The sequence below is a fragment of the Bombina bombina genome, chromosome 7 (assembly GCF_027579735.1).
Source record: "Bombina bombina isolate aBomBom1 chromosome 7, aBomBom1.pri, whole genome shotgun sequence".
NCBI classification, from domain to species: Eukaryota; Metazoa; Chordata; class Amphibia; order Anura; family Bombinatoridae; genus Bombina; species Bombina bombina.
In genome coordinates this window covers 146,902,338-146,922,337 of record NC_069505.1, presented here as the reverse complement: position 1 = coordinate 146,922,337, position 20,000 = coordinate 146,902,338, and the positions used below count along the sequence as shown (strand labels likewise).

At 42.2% G+C, this 20,000-nt stretch overlaps 1 protein-coding gene across 9 annotated transcripts in view; it reads right to left on the bottom strand.

The window, feature by feature from the left end:
- Nucleotides 1-20,000, bottom strand: part of ANO5 (anoctamin 5) — a 599,368-nt gene that overhangs the window by 333,443 nt on the left and 245,925 nt on the right. For all 9 annotated transcript variants that reach the window (XM_053720371.1, XM_053720372.1, XM_053720374.1 and 6 more), the window contains one exon: nt 216-284. In XM_053720371.1, coding sequence (XP_053576346.1) covers nt 216-284 — 69 coding nt within the window. The remainder of the gene's footprint in view (nt 1-215; nt 285-20,000) is intronic.

The window sequence follows — 20,000 nt, the reverse complement described above, 5'->3', positions numbered from 1 at the left end:
GATGTCACACAGATACAATAAATATAGATTTTAAAGTTCTTAGAAGCTTAATTTTTACAAAATATTGAGTTCACATTTATTCATGTATGTTTTCAATTTACACTTTTAGCTTCTTTTAAAGCAAGCTGCTTTGTCATATAAATCACAACAGCCGTTAACACCATAAATATTATACATATATAGCATGAGTGCATATTACAATTTGGAGAGTGTACCTTTTTGTCTTCTGTTTCGAGTTCTAGCCCGGACTTTTCCAAATTTATTTCAAATTCTTTTCTTCTTTCCTAAGGAATAAAACAGATTTAATTAAACATGATTTATTTCTGCCATGCTCCATAAGATTGCAAAGTATCTTCAATACTAGGACAATATAAAAGTCAGCAGTTACAAATTATCAACTAAAGTGCTCCACCATACACAGAATGGTAATCCAACTTGATAGAATAGCAGATCTCAACCTTGGATCCCCAAAAGACCATATAAAAATGCAAGAATGTAATTTAAATCATGCTGCCTGATAAAAACATTAAAACCTATCACAAACAAACCAGGATGAGCATTTATTTATTTCTTTAAAATTCAACAAGAACTATAAAAATGGCTCTATAGGGGCGCTACACGATAGGATACATAAAACATACAAGGTGAAACAAAGTATATACAGATAATGATACACTACAATAACCCTAGTCACAGGATATACTGAACTCCCATATATTGTCAGTTCATCAGGAGTTAAAGGTCCTGGACTCCCATAAATTGTCAGGTCATCAGGGGTTACATTTCCTGTAGCAATTTCAGGATCACAGTTTCACATGAATGTAGTGGAACAAAACAACAGCATCTAGCAAATATAAAAGAGAGGTGCCCCATGTGTGTAGCAGTCACCAAATAGACAAATCAGATAGAAAATGTCAAACACATGGTACTCACATTTCCATAGAGCGCCCTTGTGCTAGTAGACGCAGGCTGGCAGTTTAAAGGTGCGTCAGCTCACCCCCTCCCGACAGCTGCACGTAGTCCAGGGACAGCTCAAACACACTCACAGTGATGAACCAAACGGTAGGCCCAACACATACGTGCACCTGGTAATGAGGGCTTCTAAACACTGTTTTTAGTTTAAAAACTGATTTATTAAAACCATATAAAATTCAAACAATACAGTGTTAAAAACTGGTGGGTATACAAAGTCTGTACCCCCAGATATGCAACGAGTTTCTCAGCAGTTATGCCGTTTCCTCAGGCATAACAACCCTATACTGATGCACTTATTTAAATGCTATCCTATCCAATCAGATTCTGAGAGCAATGAACATGCCATCTAATCACTAGCTGTTGTGTCAAACAGTTTCAAAACAGTGTTAGATCTAAAATATGTCTACATTATATAATACAATCAATCAATCAATCCCAACTGATCAATCCTTGTATACAAAGCTATTTAACAGATAAAATCATATGTACATATATCCTATTGGAATAGCGATGAAAACTGCATATGATAAAACAGAATAAAATAACAAATGATGCTTACCTGATAATTTCCCTTTCTTCTGATGGAAAGAGTCCACAGCTGCATTTATTACTTTTGGGAAATAAGAACCTGGCCACCAGGAGGAGGCAAAGACAACCCAGCCAAAAGCTTAAATACGCCTCCCACTCCTCTCATCCCCCAGTCATTCTGCCGAGGAACAAGGAAAAGGAGAAGAAATATCAGGGTGAAAGGTGCCAGAAGAATATAAGGACGCCCCACATAAAATTACAGGTGGGGAGCTGTGGACTCTTTCCATCAGAAGAAAAGGAAAATATCAGGTAAGCATAATTTATGTATTTCTTCTTAAATGGAAAGAGTCCACAGCTGTATTCATTACTTTTGGGAAAACAATACCCAAGCTATAGAGGACACTAAATACCAAGACGGGAGGGTACAATAGGCGGCCAAGACTGATGGCACCAGGCCTGAACCTTTACCCAATAAAAAACCCTGCTTCGTCCGAAGCCGAAAACATTTTAAGAGGAAAAGCCCCAATGACACTGACTCACAGTTAGTCCAGAAACCAAATCAGAGACCGCAAACTGACTCAACTGAGCCAACGGACCCCCATCACTCATCTCCACAAATGAAGAAGTCACCTTCCGAAACCCCCAAGGGAACAAGGCAAAGGAGAACCAAGGTCCCCTAATACAAAAAAGAACACCTCCACAAGTGAGCCCAGCTCACAGAGACCCCTAAACAGGGAAAGGAGGACACGCCGATACCAAGCAAAACCCGGGATAAGACCGGGCACAGAGACAGAACAGACGTCTCTCCAACATCCTGCAAGCACGGAATGCAACTGAATAGGCAAAATCTTCCCAGTATTCAACCATGAAAAGTGTGTAATATACCCAGGTGAAAAACCCAACGACACAGAGGGTACAAAAGCAACCCCCAGACAGAGGGCACGCTCCAGGCAACCTAAGTCGCCAGACCTACACGCAGGTCCCTAAAAAGGGAGAGTATACCCTACCTACCCACACCCAGCTGGACCAACCCAGCCTCAGGGGTCCAAGACAGGGAAACAAAAGAATCCCGAAACAGGTACAGGAACAAGCATAAGGATAGCACAGCCATCCCTACAGAGTACAAGTACAAGCCGACTCTGAAACCAGACAACAAGGCCATAGACCTAAGGATCTATCAAATAATGGCCCAACAAGTCTGATTGGAGCCAGCAAGACCCCAGGGGGAACAATCCCACCTTTCCGCCTCCCATCCAGGAGAAGCCCCAAGCAAGGAGAATATCCCCTAAAGAAAAGGGATGATGCCATAAGGGCAACAACTGTCCTCAAAGTCTGAAGTCGCCGGCTAATGGGAAGAGAAATTCCCAACACAGATGTCCTAGAAAAGGACCCTCCTACAAGTAGCTTGCCAAGCAGAGGCCCAGCCAACCCAATTGCATGCAGAGCAGGGAATCCACAGGAACACTGGCAAGCTGACCAGGGGAATGCAACCCTAAGGCGCACCAGAAATTGGACATCCAACGCCAGCAGCTGGGTATGAACCAACCACCCTTGAGGCTCAAGCCACAGGGCTAACCACCAGATGACATGGGCTACCCTGTGGCAAAGAGTTAAAATTACTCCGAAAACCTGGCCAACCATGACCAGGTTAGGTAGATGGAGCAAGGACATAGCCCAAGTTCCCACTACCGTGGAACACACCGACCAGCCCTGAGATCCAATATTCCAAAACCACCGAAGACTGGGTCAGTAAAAAGGCCAAGCGAAGCTGCAGCAACCTGAAGTCTCAGGGAGAAAAACAGGTCCGGGCACCTAATAGTTCAGGCAAACCTTACCCTGGAACTAAACTAGTAGTATTCTTCCATAAGATGAAAAGATGGTACTTGCACCAGAATATCATCCACGTATGGGGCTACTGTAATACCCTGAGTTCTGGAAACGGCTAGAAGAGCACCCAGAACCTTCTTAAGGATTCTTGGAGCAGTAGCAAGGACAAACAGAAGGGCAATAAACTGGAAGTGCTGGTCCAGGAATGCAAACCTCAGGAACTGAAAAGTGTTCCCTGTGGATTGGAACATGAAGGTAAGCATCCTTCAGATCTATAGTGGTCATAAACTGGCTTTCTTGAATTAAAGGAAGGATGGACCTTATTGTCTCCATCTTGAAGGAAGGAACACTGAGAAATTTGTTTAAGCACTTTAGATCCAGAATTGGGCGGAAAGTTCCCTCCTTCTTTGGGACCACGAAAAGGTTTGAATAAAATGCCAAACATCTTTCTTCGATAGGCACCAGGACAACAACTCCTAAGGAAGATAGGTCCCGAGCGCACCCTAGAAAGGCATTCCTCTTTTCTTGTCTGGTAGACAGGTTCGAGAGTAGGAATCTGCTACTGGTCGGATGAGATTTGAAGCCTATCTTGTATCCCGAGTATGACCTCCAGGACCCACAGATCCTGTACGTCCCTGAACCAAGCGTCTGAAAAAAGGGACAGTCTGCCCCTAAACGATCCAATCCCGCATGAGAGGCCGTCCCTTCATTCCGATTTGTTTTCGGCTGGCTTCTTATTCTGCTTGGACTTATTCCAGGACTGAGCCGGCTTCCGAGTACTCTTGGGTTGCTCGGGCTTGGAGGAGGATTGTTGTAGTTGGGATATGTCAGAACGAAAATTAGAAGATTGTCGTCCCTTAGACTTGCCTCCAGTAACCGTAGAAATAATTGAGTCCAGGACTAGACCAAATAAAATATTTCCCTTGTAGGGAAGAGAAAGGAGTCTGGACTTAGAAGTCATATCCACAGGCCAAAGGACTTTGCATTTAGGCGAATCATTTGCATGTTCGCATCACAGATAAAAGAATTAACAATTCTCAGAGCTTTAATTCTGTCTTGAATATCCTCAAGGGGAGACTCCACCTCAATGAGTTCCGACAAAGTCGCACCAGTAGGTAGCTGCTCTGGAAACCGCGGCAACTGCAGCCTCCAGTTGAAACATCTTTCCAAATACCAGTCAATATTGTCACAAAACCTTCAGGCTTCTGCTAGAAAGCTGAACATGAAGAGGAACTTCATCTTTCAGCATGACAACAACCCAAAGCATACATCCAAATCAACAAAGGAATGCCTTCACCAGAAGAAGATTAAAGTTTTGGAATGGCCCAGCCAGAGCCCAGACCTGAATCCAATCGAAAATCTGTGGGGTGATCTGAAGAGGGCTGTGCACAGGAGATGCCCTCGCAATCTGACAGATTTGGAGTGTTTTTGCAAAAAAGAGTGGGCAAATCTTGCCAAGTCAAGATGTGCCATGCTGATAAACTCATACCCAAAAAGACTGAGTTCTGTAATAAAATCAAAAGTTGCTTCAACAAAGTATTAGTTTAAGGGTGTGCACACTTATGCATATTTTTTTTTTTTTTTTTTTTATTTCTCTTCACCTAAAAGATTTCAGTTTGTTTATCAATTGAGTTGCATAGTTTATAGGTCACATTAAAGGTGGAAAAAGTTCTGAAATGATTTATCCTTGTCTCATTTTTGTTTTCTACATCACAGAAACCTGCTATTTTAACAGGGGTGTGTAGATCTCTCTCTCTCTCTCGACTTGAGTGAGAGAAAGCAGGCAGTGAAACTCGTCAACACTGATTGCTTAGGAGCTGTGAGCAGTAGTCTGGATGGTTTTCCAGAAAACCTTTCCGTGCATCTCCAGAATCTAACTTTCATCAATACTCTCACTGAGAGGTTGACATGACTACTTAAAACTCCAGTCATAACTCAAAGGGCAGATACCTTTTTCAGGACTCTCCGAATACTCTGACCTTTCTCTGACACATCCTATCTTGACGAAAGGCAAATAATAACAGGGGTAATAAGGAAGTGGGAGGGATATTTAAGCCTTTGGCTGGGGTGTCTTTGCCTCCTCCTGGTGGCCAGGTGTTGTATTTCCCAAAAGTAAGGAATGAAGCCGTGGACTCTCCCTATCTTAGAAAAGAAAAGATAATTTATACAGTGTATACAAAAAATAATACAATGTAATGGCTTTGTTGAATAATACAATGTTGAAGCTGTCAGAAGCTGCCAGAAATAACCCACAACCTAAAAAATTATAAAATGAATATGTGGACTTCAAATGAATTATGTACGAAAATGCCTATAAGTGTGTGCACAAACTGCTACATGTGTGTGCACAAACTGCTATTCACAATTCTAATTCTAGTATCATATCATACCTAAATTATCTATTGATAGTGAAAACTCAATGGAGGTGGATCTCTAAACGTGTGTGAGCTTATGCTCACTTGATATGAGTAAGTGCCTATAAGTGTGCACAAACTGCTAAATGTGTGTGCCCAAACTGCTGTACACAATTCAAATTCCATAAGTGTCTTAAGCAAAATTGTCTATTAGGAACTCCATGAAGGTGGATCTCTAATTGTGTGTGAGCTAATTGCACAAACAGTGTTTACAAGCCCTCATTACCAGGTGCCTACTGTTTGGTTCATCATTGTGAGTGTGTTTGAGCTGTCCCTGGACTACGTGCAGCTGTCGGGAGGAGGTGAGCTGAAACACCTTTATACTGCCAGCCTGCTTCTACTAGCACATAAGAGTGCTCTATGGAAATGTGAGTACCCTGTGCTTGACATTTTCTATAGGATTTGTCTACACACATGAGGCGCCTCTCTTACATTTGCTAGATGCTGTTATTTATTTCTTTATAATTCTTACATTTTGGTCCTCGTTGAATTTATAGGACAATTGGAGCAATACAATTGCATGATTTAATTATAAAAAGAGCATGTAATTTTATCAATAGCAACACTATGCCTAAATTACACCTGGAGCAATATATTTTTAATCCCTCATGAGTGATAATTCAGATCTAGGTAAATAATTAGCACTCCAAGGTTTGCGATCTTATTACAAGTTTAAAGTAAAAAGCTAGTGTGTAAGCGGAAGAATAACGCCAACTCCCTATCCACATAGGCCAAAGCCGAAGGTGTGTTCGATAATGAGACCATTTTATTTTTTAAGTATTTCTTTCTTTATCTATATCCACACACACACACATTATATATATATATATATATATATATATATATATATATACACACACACATATACATACACACACACACACATATATATATATACACATATACACACACATATATATATATATATATATATATATATATATAGATAGATAGATAGATAGATAGATATATATATATTTCTTCTGTTATGTGTGATCAGTCCACGGGTCATCATTACTTCTGGGATATAACTCCTCCCCAACAGGAAATGCAAGAGGATTCACCCAGCAGAGCTGCATATAGCTCCTCCCCTCTACGTCACTCCCAGTCATTCTCTTGCACCCAACGACTAGATAGGATGTGTGAGAGGACTATGGTGATTATACTTAGTTTTTATAACTTCAATCAAAAGTTTGTTATTTTACAATAGCACCGGAGCGTGTTATTGCCTCTCTGGCAGAGTTTGAAGAAGAATCTACCAGAGTTTTTACTATGATTTTAACCGGAGTAGTTAAGATCATATTGCTGTTTCTCGGCCATCTGAGGGAGGTAAAAGCTTCAGATCAGGGGACAGCGGGCAGATGAATCTGCATTGAGGTATGTAGCAGTTTTTATTTTCTGAATGGAATTGATGAGAAAATCCTGCCATACCGTTATAATGACATGTATGTATACTCTACACTTCAGTATTCTGGGGATGGTATTTCACCGGAAGTACTCTGTTAAAAGTACACTAAACCTTTTAATAGGTATTTATCATGTTAAACGTTTTTGCTGGAATGTAGAATCGTTTGCATTTTCTGAGGTACTGAGTGAATAAATATTTGGGCATTATTTTTCCACTTGGCAGTTGCTTATTTTAATTGTGACAGTTTCGTTTCTCTCTCACTGCTGTGTGTGAGGGGGAGGGGCCGTTTTTGGCGCTCTTTGCTACGCATCAAAAATTTCCAGTCAGTTACTCTTGTATTTCCTGCATGATCCGGTTCATCTCTAACAGATCTCAGGGGTCTTCAAACTTCTTTGGAGGGAGGTAGATTCTCTCAGCAGAGCTGTGAGACTTATATATTGACTGTGATTAAAAACGTTGCTCTGTAATTTTTATTTTCAAATTTAATTATTGTTACTTTACTAATGGGAACAAACCTTTGCTTAAAGTTGTGTTGTTTTTAAGGATTGATGCTATAACTGTTTTTCAGTTCATTATTTCAACTGTCATTTAATCGTTTAGTGCTTCTTTGAGGCACAGTACGTTTTTGTTAAATAAGATTGTAACCAAGTTGCAAGTTTATTGCTAGTGTGTTAAACATGTCTGATTCAGAGGAAGATACCTGTGTCATTTGTTCCAATGCCAAGGTGGAGCCCAATAGAAATTTATGTACTAACTGTATTGATGCTACTTTGAATAAAAGCCAATCTGTACAATTTGAACAAATTTCACCAAACAGCGAGGGGAGAGTTATGCCGACTAACTCGCCTCACGTGTCAGTACCTGCATCTCCCGCCCGGGAGGTGCGTGATATTATGGCGCCTAGTACATCTGGGCGGCCATTACAGATAACATTACAAGATATGGCTACTGTTATGACTGAAGTTTTGGCTAAATTACCAGAACTAAGAGGCAAGCGTGATCACTCTGGGGTGAGAACAGAGTGCGCTGATAATACTAGGGCCATGTCTGATACTGCGTCACAGCTTGCAGAGCATGAGGACGGAGAGCTTCATTCTGTGGGTGACGGTTCTGATCCAAACAGATTGGATTCAGATATTTCAAATTTTAAATTTAAATTGGAAAACCTCCGTGTATTACTAGGGGAGGTTTTAGCGGCTCTTAATGATTGTAACACTGTTGCAATACCAGAGAAATTGTGTAGGTTGGATAAATACTTTGCGGTACCGGCGAGTACTGACGTTTTTCCTATACCTAAGAGACTAACTGAAATTGTTACTAAGGAGTGGGATAGACCCGGTGTGCCGTTCTCACCCCCTCCAATATTTAGAAAGATGTTTCCAATAGACGCCACCACACGGGACTTATGGCAAACGGTCCCTAAGGTGGAGGGAGCAGTTTCTACTTTAGCTAAGCGTACCACTATCCCGGTGGAGGATAGCTGTGCTTTTTCAGATCCAATGGATAAAAAATTAGAGGGTTACCTTAAGAAAATGTTTGTTCAACAAGGTTTTATATTGCAACCCCTTGCATGCATCGCGCCGATTACGGCTGCGGCAGCATTTTGGATTGAGTCTCTGGAAGAGAACCTTAGTTCAACTACGCTGGACGACATTACGGACAGGCTCAGAGTCCTTAAACTAGCTAATTCATTCATTTCGGAGGCCGTAGTACATTTAACCAAACTTACGGCTAAGAACTCAGGATTCGCCATTCAGGCACGTAGGGCGCTGTGGCTAAAATCCTGGTCAGCTGATGTAACTTCTAAGTCCAAATTACTTAATATACCTTTCAAGGGGCAAACTTTATTTGGGCCCGGTTTGAAAGAAATTATCGCTGACATTACAGGAGGTAAGGGCCACGCCCTGCCTCAAGACAAAGCCAAAGCTAAGGCTAGACAGTCTAATTTTCGTCCCTTTCGGAATTTCAAAGCAGGAGCAACATCAACTTCCACTGCACCAAAACAGGAAGGAGCTGTTGCTCGTTACAGACAAGGCTGGAAACCTAACCAGTCCTGGAACAAGGGCAAGCAGGCCAGGAAACCTGCTGCTGCCCCAAAGACAGCATGAACCGAGGGCCCCCGATCCGGGACCGGATCTAGTGGGGGGCAGACTCTCTCTCTTTGCCCAGGCTTGGGCAAGAGATGTTCAGGATCCCTGGGCGCTAGAGATCATATCTCAGGGATACCTTCTAGACTTCAAATTCTCTCCCCCAAGAGGGAGATTTCATCTGTCAAGGTTGTCAACAAACCAGATAAAGAAAGAAGTGTTTCTACGCTGTGTACAAGATCTGTTATTAATGGGAGTGATCCATCCGGTTCCGCGGTCGGAACAAGGACAAGGGTTTTACTCAAACCTGTTTGTGGTTCCCAAAAAAGAGGGAACTTTCAGGCCAATCTTGGATTTAAAGATCCTAAACAAATTCCTAAGAGTTCCATCGTTCAAAATGGAAACTATTCGGACAATCTTACCCATGATCCAAAAGGGTCAGTACATGACCACAGTGGATTTAAAGGATGCTTACCTTCACATATCGATTCACAAAGATCATTACCGGTATCTAAGGTTTGCCTTCTTAGACAGGCATTACCAGTTTGTAGCTCTTCCATTCGGATTGGCTACGGCTCCAAGAATCTTCACAAAGGTTCTGGGTGCCCTTCTGGCGGTACTAAGACCGCGAGGAATTTCGGTAGCTCCGTACCTAGACGACATTCTGATACAAGCTTCAAGCTTTCAAACTGCCAAGTCTCATACAGAGTTAGTCCTGGCATTTCTAAGGTCGCATGGATGGAAAGTGAACGAAAAGAAGAGTTCTCTTTTTCCTCTCACAAGAGTTCCATTCTTGGGGACTCTTATAGATTCTGTAGAAATGAAGATTTATCTGACAGAAGACAGATTAACAAAGCTTCTAAATGCATGCCGTGTCCTTCATTCCATTCAACTCCCGTCAGTAGCTCAATGCATGGAGGTGATCGGCTTAATGGTAGCAGCAATGGACATAGTTCCCTTTGCACGTCTACATCTCAGACCGCTGCAATTGTGCATGCTGAGTCAGTGGAATGGGGATTACTCAGACTTGTCCCCTACTCTGAATCTGGATCAAGAGACCAGAAACTCTCTTCTATGGTGGCTTTCTCGGCCACATCTGTCCAGGGGGATGCCATTCAGCAGGCCGGACTGGACAATTGTAACAACAGACGCCAGCCTACTAGGTTGGGGCGCTGTCTGGAATTCTCTGAAGGCTCAGGGACAATGGAATCAGGAGGAAAGTCTCCTGCCAATAAACATTCTGGAATTGAGAGCAGTTCTCCATGCCCTTCTGGCTTGGCCCCAGTTAAAAACTCGGGGGTTCATCAGGTTTCAGTCGGACAACATCACGACTGTAGCTTACATCAACCATCAAGGAGGGACAAGAAGCTCCCTAGCAATGATGGAAGTATCAAAGATAATTCGCTGGGCAGAGTCTCACTCTTGCCACCTGTCAGCAATCCACATCCCGGGAGTGGAGAACTGGGAGGCGGATTTCTTGAGTCGCCAGACTTTTCATCCGGGGGAGTGGGAACTTCATCCGGAGGTCTTTGCCCAAATACTTCGACGTTGGGGCAAACCAGAGATAGATCTCATGGCGTCTCGCCAGAACGCCAAACTTCCTCACTACGGGTCCAGATCCAGGGATCCGGGAGCGGTACTGATAGATGCTTTGACAGCACCTTGGAACTTCGGGATGGCTTATGTGTTTCCACCCTTCCCGCTGCTTCCTCGATTGATTGCCAAAATCAAACAGGAAAGAGCATCAGTGATTCTAATAGCGCCTGCATGGCCACGCAGGACTTGGTATGCAGATCTAGTGGACATGTCATCCTGTCCGCCTTGGTCTCTACCTCTAAGACAGGACCTTCTGATACAGGGTCCATTCAAACATCAAAATCTAACTTCTCTGAAGCTGACTGCTTGGAAATTGAACGCTTGATTTTATCAAAACGTGGTTTTTCTGAGTCGGTTATTGATACCCTGATACAGGCTAGGAAGCCTGTTACCAGAAGGATTTACCATAAGATATGGCGTAAATACCTATACTGGTGCGAATCCAAAGGTTACTCCTGGAATAAGGTTAGGATTCCTAGGATATTGTCCTTTCTACAAGAAGGTTTAGAAAAGGGTTTATCGGCTAGCTCATTAAAGGGACAGATCTCAGCTCTGTCCATCTTGTTTCACAGGCGTCTGTCAGAAAATCCAGACGTCCAGGCTTTTTGTCAGGCTTTAGCTAGGATCAAGCCTGTGTTTAAAGCTGTTGCTCCGCCATGGAGTTTAAACTTAGTTCTTAACGTTTTACAGGGTGTTCCGTTTGAACCCCTTCATTCCATTGATATAAAATTGTTATCTTGGAAAGTTCTGTTTTTAATGGCTATTTCCTCGGCTCGAAGAGTCTCTGAGTTATCAGCCTTACATTGTGATTCTCCTTATCTGATTTTTCACTCAGACAAGGTAGTTCTGCGTACTAAACCTGGGTTCTTACCTAAGGTAGTCACTAACAGGAATATCAATCAAGAGATTGTTGTTCCATCCTTGTGTCCAAATCCTTCTTCAAAGAAGGAACGTCTTCTACACAATCTGGATGTAGTTCGTGCCCTCAAGTTCTACTTGCAGGCAACTAAGGATTTTCGACAAACGTCTTCCCTGTTTGTCGTGTACTCTGGTCAGAGGAGAGGTCATAAGGCTTCGGCTACCTCTCTCTCCTTCTGGCTTCGTAGCATAATTCGTTTAGCCTATGAGACTGCTGGACAGCAGCCTCCTGAAAGAATTACAGCTCATTCTACTAGAGCTGTGGCTTCCACTTGGGCCTTTAAGAATGAGGCCTCTGTTGAACAGATTTGCAAGGCTGCAACTTGGTCTTCGCTTCATACTTTTTCCAAATTTTACAAATTTGACACTTTTGCTTCTTCGGAGGCTATTTTTGGGAGAAAGGTTCTTCAGGCAGTGGTTCCTTCTGTATAATGAGCCTGCCTATCCCTCCCGTCATCCGTGTACTTTTGCTTTGGTATTGGTATCCCAGAAGTAATGATGACCCGTGGACTGATCACACATAACAGAAGAAAACATAATTTATGCTTACCTGATAAATTCCTTTCTTCTGTTGTGTGATCAGTCCACGGCCCGCCCTGTTTTAAGGCAGGTAAATATCCTTTAAATTATACTCCAGTCACCACTTCACCCTTGGTTTCTCCTTTCTCGTTGATTCTTGGTCGAATGACTGGGAGTGACGTAGAGGGGAGGAGCTATATGCAGCTCTGCTGGGTGAATCCTCTTGCATTTCCTGTTGGGGAGGAGTTATATCCCAGAAGTAATGATGACCCGTGGACTGATCACACAACAGAAGAAAGGAATTTATCAGGTAAGCATAAATTATGTTTTTTTTTTTATTATTATTTATTTATTACAAGATCCAACAAATAAAAAAATAAAAAAATTTTATCATTAGATTGTACCTAGAATTGTACTCAAAATTTATAAATTATCCTTTGAGGGAGAGTAAGCCTTATTTTAAAGAATGACCCATAGTTTAAACTTGCCCCAGAATTGGATTCTTAAGGATAGCCCATTGCAGAAAAATAATATATATTTGAATTCAAAGAAGACCTTCTAAACATCATGAATGGCCACCCAATATTTTTAACTTATTAGACTGATATGGCCAAACAGAAGTGCCCTGATCTCGCTATTAGCCGTTTCTAAACAAAATAGATGTGGTCTACTAAGGAAAAAAACAGCTCTGCTGGTGGGGGGCTGTGCAGGACATTTGCAGGGCTTCTATGGATTCAAAAATATATTAAAAATGAATTCTGCAGTGGTCTATCCTGAAATATGCAGTACTTCAGTAATTTATGTTGTGTCATTCTTTATAATAAATCTTACTTAAAGGGACACTGTACCCAATTTTTTTTCTTTTGTAATTCAGTAAGAGCATGCAATTTTAAGCAACTTTCTAATTTATTCCTATTATCAAATTTTCTTTGTTCTCTTGCTATCATTATTTGAAAAAGAAGGCATCTAAGCTTTTTTTTGGTTTCAGTACTCTGGACAGCACATTTTTATTGGTGGATGAATTTATCCACCAATCAGCAAGGACAACCCAGGTTGTTCACCAAAAATGGGCCGGCATCTAAACTTACATTCTTGCATTTCAAATAAAGATACCAAGAGAATGAAGAAAATTTGATAATAGGAGTAAATTAGAAAGTTGCTTAAAATGTCATGCTCAATCTGAATCATGAAAGAAAAATTTTGGGTACAGTGTCCCTTTAATAAGTGCCCCTTACAACACTAAATAGGGGTGGTGTTCTGACATGTTCCTTTCCTAACTATCGATTCTAGTGTATGGAAGTAAATAGAATTAATCAATGATCTAAATCATTTTTGCAATAGAATGTCCCCTCTATTTATTTAGCAAGGGCTGTCTTTTGCAAGGGATAATTATTAATAAAAAAAGGGGGGGGGGGGGGAATTAAAGAAAATAGAAGTTTAAGGCTTTTCTGTGCCTTATTCACATATTTTTCTTTCCCCAATTTTCAGTTCCAGTGTATTATTGTGAATAAGCGAACTCTATAATTTCCAGTCTGTTTTAAGTTGGCACAATAAAGTAATATTTTTATACTAATTGGTGGTGCTGCTAGATTATTTTCTTTGGAATATTTTTTTTCAGACCATGGTGCAGGTCTGTTAGCTTGCACACCTGCAAACAATCTTTTGCAACCCCAGGAGTGGGGATTACCTTGATGCTTGTGCATATTGGACTTACTAACTCTATAATTTAATAAGAGTGGGTGTAGGTCTCTGCTGCAGAAGACTACAGAAGCTAAAAAATTTATAAAATAAGGGCCCTGCCTCAATATACATTACAGTTAAGAGTCTTTATATGCCAAGCAAATGAAACCTGATTGTAGTCTTTTATCGAATTAGCAATTAGAGCTGCCCAGAAATCTATTTGAGGATATAGAGCTTATAAAGATGATGCAGCAAGCCTGCACCGAAAACCACCATCTTCCTATAAACATAACCACATATAGCTATAAAGGTAAAAAACCTCTTTAAAGGGACATTAAATAAATGCTACACAGATTTATTAAAAACAAAAATTAGCCTGATATTATGTAGATCCATTATATTAGATCTTTAAACATTAAAAAAAATAGTTTTAGTATTCATAATGCAATGGGTGCCACCATGTTGAAACCTAGATTTCCTACTCTGCTGAGGTGAATTAGGAACAGTTATAAATAGCTCTCGAGTGTGCAACCAATGACAGTGTAGGAATATAGCAACGTCTGGAGTCTGCACTTTGTTTTAACAGGAAATGGAAAGACCATAGATTATAGAATTAAATTATAGGAAAAGGGGGCAAAATACGTAAGGAAACAAAGTTTTTGTTTTTACTACAGATTAAGGCCCAGAGTATGAGAGTTAATTAGCTCCCACTCGAGCGTTAAATAAGCTAGAACTGAGCCGTTTGCGCTTGTCGGGTAGCGCTCATATAATGTGTTGAAAGTAAACTGTTTTCGTTCTCACGCTATCCCGACGAGCGCAAAAAACTTAACTTACAATATCACGTGCGCGTTCACATACTCCTCCATAAATGTCAATGGAGAGAAAAGGTTTGTGTGTGGGGGGAACCTAACACCCCACTCGTGCACAAACAAGATCGCATATTCTCATGTGCGCTAATTCCAATGTTCTGCGCATAGAAGAAACATAATTTATGCTTACCTGATAAATTTATTTCTCTTGTAGTGTAGTCAGTCCACGGGTCATCCATTACTTATGGAATATATCTCTTCCTAACAGGAAGCTGCAAGAGGATCACCCAAGCAGAGCTGCTATATAGCTCCTCCCCTCACATGTCATATTCAGTCATTCGACCAAAAGCAGACGAGAAAGGAGAAACCTTAGGGTGCAGTGGTGACTGGAGTTTAATTAAAATTTAGATCTGCCTTAAAGACAGGGCGGGCCGTGGACTGACTACACTACAAGAGAAATAAATTTATCAGGTAAGCATAAATTATGTTTTCTCTTGTTAAGTGTAGTCAGTCCACGGGTCATCCATTACTTATGGAATACCAATACCAAAGCTAAAGTACACGGATGAAGGGAGGGACAAGGCAGGAACATTAAACAGAAGGAACCACTGCCTGTAGTACCTTTCTCCCAAAAATAGCCTCCGAAGAAGCAAAAGTGTCAAATTTGTAAAATTTTGAAAAAGTGTGAAGTGAAGACCAAGTTGCAGCCTTGCAAACCTGTTCAACAGAGGCCTCATTTTTAAAGGCCCAGGTGGATGCCACAGCTCTAGTAGAATGAGCTGTAATCCTTTCAGGAGGCTGCTTTCCAGCAGTCTCATAGGCTAAACGTATTATGCTACGAAGCCAAAAAGAGAGAGAGGTAGCCGAAGCCTTTTGACCTCTTCTCTGTCCAGAGTAAACGACAAACAGGGAAGAAGTTTGACGAAAATCTTTAGTTGCCTGCAAATAGAACTTCAGGGCACGGACTACGTCCAGATTATGTAAAAGTCGTTCCTTCTTTGAAGAAGGGTTAGGACACAGTGATGGAACAACAATCTCTTGATTGATATTCCTGTTAGTAACTACCTTAGGTAAGAACCCAGGTTTAGTACGCAGAACTACCTTGTCTGAATGAAAAATCAGATAAGGAGAATCACAATGTAAGGCAGATAACTCAGAGACTCTTCGAGCCGAGGAAATAGCCATCAAAAACAGAACCTTCCAGGATAACAGCTTGATATCAATGGAATGAAGGGGTTCAAATGGAACGCCTTGAAGAACGTTAAGAACTAAGTTTAAGCTCCACGGCGGAGCAACAGTCTTAAAAACAGGCTTAATCCTAGCTAAAGCCTGACAAAAAGCCTGAACGTCTGGAACTTCAGCCAGACGTTTGTGTAGAAGAATAGACAGAGCAGAAATCTGTCCCTTTAACGAACTAGCAGATAAGCACTTTTCTAAACCCTCTTGTAGAAAGGACAATATCCTAGGAATCCTAACCTTACTCCATGAGTAACTCTTGGATTCGCACCAATATAAATATTTACGCCATATCTTATGGTAAATTTTTCTGGTAACAGGCTTCCTAGCCTGTATTAAGGTATCAATAACCGACTCCGAGAAGCCACGCTTTGATAGAATCAAGCGTTCAATCTCCATGCAGTCAGCCTCAGAGAAATTAGATTTGGATGGTTGAAAGGACCCTGAATTAGAAGGTCCCGTCTCAGAGGCAGAGTCCACGGTGGACAGGACGACATGTCCACTAGGTCTGCATACCAGGTCCTGCGTGGCCACGCAGGCGCTATCAGAATCACCGAAGCTCTCTCCTGTTTGATCTTGGCAATCAAACGAGGAAGCATCGGGAATGGTGGAAACACATAAGCCATGTTGAAGACCCAAGGGGCTGTCAGAGCATCTATCAGCACCGCTCCCGGGTCCCTGGACCTGGATCCGTAACAAGGAAGCTTGGCGTTCTGGCGAGACACCATGAGATCCAGATCTGGTTTGCCCCAACGATGAATCAGTTGAGCAAAGACCTCCGGATGAAGTTCCCACTCCCCCGGATGAAAAGTCTGGCGACTTAGAAAATCCGCCTCCCAGTTCTCCACGCCTGGGATGTAAATCGCTGACAGGTGGCAAGAGTGAGACTCTGCCCAGCGAATTATCTTTGAGACTTCCAACATCGCTAGGGAACTTCTGGTTCCCCCTTGATGGTTGATGTAAGCCACAGTCGTGATGTTGTCCGACTGAAATCTGATGAACCTCAGAGTTGCTAACTGAGGCCAAGCTAGGAGAGCATTGAATATTGCTCTTAATTCCAGAATATTTATTGGGAGGAGTTTCTCCTCCTGAGTCCATAGTCCCTGAGCCTTCAGGGAGTTCCAAACAGCGCCCCAGCCTAGAAGGCTGGCGTCTGTTGTTACAATCATATAATCTGGCCTGCGAAAGGTCATCCCTTTGGACAGATGTCGCCGAGAAAGCCACCATAGAAGAGAATCTCTGGTCTCTTGATCCAGATTTAGCAGGGGGGAAAAATCTGAGAAATCCCCGTTCCACTGACTTAGCATGCACAATTGCAGCGGTCTGAGATGCAGGCGCGCAAATGGTACTATGTCCATTGCCGCTACCATCAAGCCGATTACTTCCATGCACTGAGCTACTGACGGGTGTGGAATGGAATGAAGGACACGGCAAGCATTTAGAAGTTTTCATAACCTGGCCTCTGTCAGGTAAATTTTCATCTCTACAGAATCTATAAGAGTCCCTAGAAAGGGAACCCTTGTAAGTGGTGATAGAGAACTCTTTTCCACGTTCACCTTCCACCCATGCGACCTCAGAAATGCCAGAACTATCTCTGTATGAGACTTGGCAGTTTGAAATCTTGACGCTTGTATCAGAATGTCGTCTAGGTACGGAGTCACCGCAATGCCTCGCGGTCTTAGTACCGCCAGAAGTGAGCCCAGAACTTTTGTAAAGATTCTTGGAGCCGTAGCTAATCCGAAGGGAAGAGCTACAAACTGGTAATGCCTGTCTAGGAAAGCAAATCTTAGATACCGATAATGATCCTTGTGAATCGGTATGTGAAGGTAGGCATCCTTTAAGTCCACTGTGGTCATGTACTGACCCTCTTGGATCATGGGAAGGATGGTTCGAATAGTTTCCATTTTGAATGATGGAACTCTTAGGAATTTGTTTAGGATTTTAAGTCCAAGATTGGTCTGAAGGTTCCCTCTTTCTTGGGAACCACAAATAGTTTTGAATAGAATCCTTGCCCGTGTTCCGTCCGCGGAACTGGGTGGATCACCCCCATTAGTAAGAGGTCTTGTACACAGCGTAGAAACGCCGCTTTCTTTATTTGGTTTGCTGATAACCTTGAAAGATGAAATCTCCCTCGTGGAGGAGGTTTTGAAGTCCAGGAGATATCCCTGAGATATGAACTCCAACGCCCAGGGATCCTGGACATCTCTTGCCCAAGCCTGGGCGAAGAGAGAAAGTCTGCCCCCCACTAGATCCGTTTCCGGATAGGGGCCCTCTCTTCATGCTGTCTTAGGGGCAGCAGCAGGTTTTCTGGCCTGCTTGCCCTTGTTCCAGGACTGGTTAGTTTTCCAGCCTTGTCTGTAACGAGCAACAGCTCCTTCCTGTTTTGGAGCGGAGGAAGTTGATGCTGCTCCTGCCTTGAGGTTACGAAAGGCACAAAAATTAGACTATTTGGCCTTTGATTTGGCCCTGTCCTGAGGTAGAACATGGCCCTTACCTCCCGTAATGTCAGCGATAATTTCTTTCAAGCCGGGCCCGAATAAGGTCTGCCCTTTGAAAGGAATATTAAGCAATTTAGATTTAGAAGTCACGTCAGCTGACCAGGATTTAAGCCATAGCGCTCTGCGCGCTTGGATGGCGAATCCGGAGTTCTTAGCCGTAAGTTTGGTTAAATGTACGACGGCATCAGAAACAAATGCGTTAGCTAGCTTAAGTGCTTTAAGCTTGTTCATAATTTCATCCAATGGAGCTGTGCGAATGGCCTCTTCCAGAGACTCAAACCAGAATGCCGCCGCAGCAGTGACAGGCGCAATGCATGCAAGGGGCTGTAAGATAAAACCTTGTTGATTTTCTTAAGGTAACCCTCTAATTTCTTATCCATTGGATCTGAAAAGGCACAACTATCCTCCACCGGGATAGTGGTATGCTTAGCTAAAGTAGAAACTGCTCCCTCCACCTTAGGGACCGTCTGCCATAAGTCTCGTGTGGTGGCGTCTATAGGAAACATTTTCCTAAATATGGGAGGAGGGGAAAAAGGCACACCAGGTCTATCCCACTCCTTGCTAATAATCTCTGTAAGCCTTTTAGGTATAGGAAACACGTCAGTACACACCGGTACCGCATAGTATCTATCCAACCTACATAATTTTTCTGGAATTGCAACCGTGTTACAATCATTCAGAGCCGCTAATACCTCTCCTAGCAATATGCGGAGGTTCTCAAGCTTAAATTTAAAATTAGAAATCTCTGAATCCAGTCTCCCTGGATCAGATCCGTCACCCACAGAATGAAGCTCTCCGTCTTCACGTTCTGCAAACTGTGACGCAGTATCTGACATGGCTCTCACCTCATCCGCGCGCTCTGTCCTTAACCCAGAGCTATCGCGCTTGCCTCTTAATTCTGGCAATTTAGATAATACTTCTGTCATAACAGTAGCCATGTCTTGCAAAGTGATTTGTAAGGGCCTCCCTGATGTACTTGGCGCCACAAAATCACGCACCTCCTGAGCGGGAGGCGAAGGTACTGACACGTGAGGAGAGTTAGTCGGCATAACTTCCCCCTCGTTGTCTGGTGATAATTTCTTTACATGTAAAGATTGACTTTTATTTAAAGTAACATCAATGCAATTAGTACACAAATTTCTATTGGGTTCCACATTGGCCTTTAAACATAGTGAACAAAGAGATTCATCTGTGTCAGACATGTTTAAACAGACTAGCAATGAGACTAGCAAGCTTGGAAATACTTTTCTAAATAAATTTACAAGCAATATAAAAAACGCTACTGTGCCTTTAAGAAGCACAAAAAACTGTCACAGTTGAAATAACAATGAACCAAAATAGTTATAGCAACCAATTTTTCACAGTAAATGTATTAAGTTAGCAAAGGATTGCACCCACCAGCAAATGGATGATTAACCCCTTCATACCCAAAAAAACGGATAACAATTTAATAATTAACGTTTTTATCACAGTCAAAACACACTGTCACAGGTCTGCTGTGACTG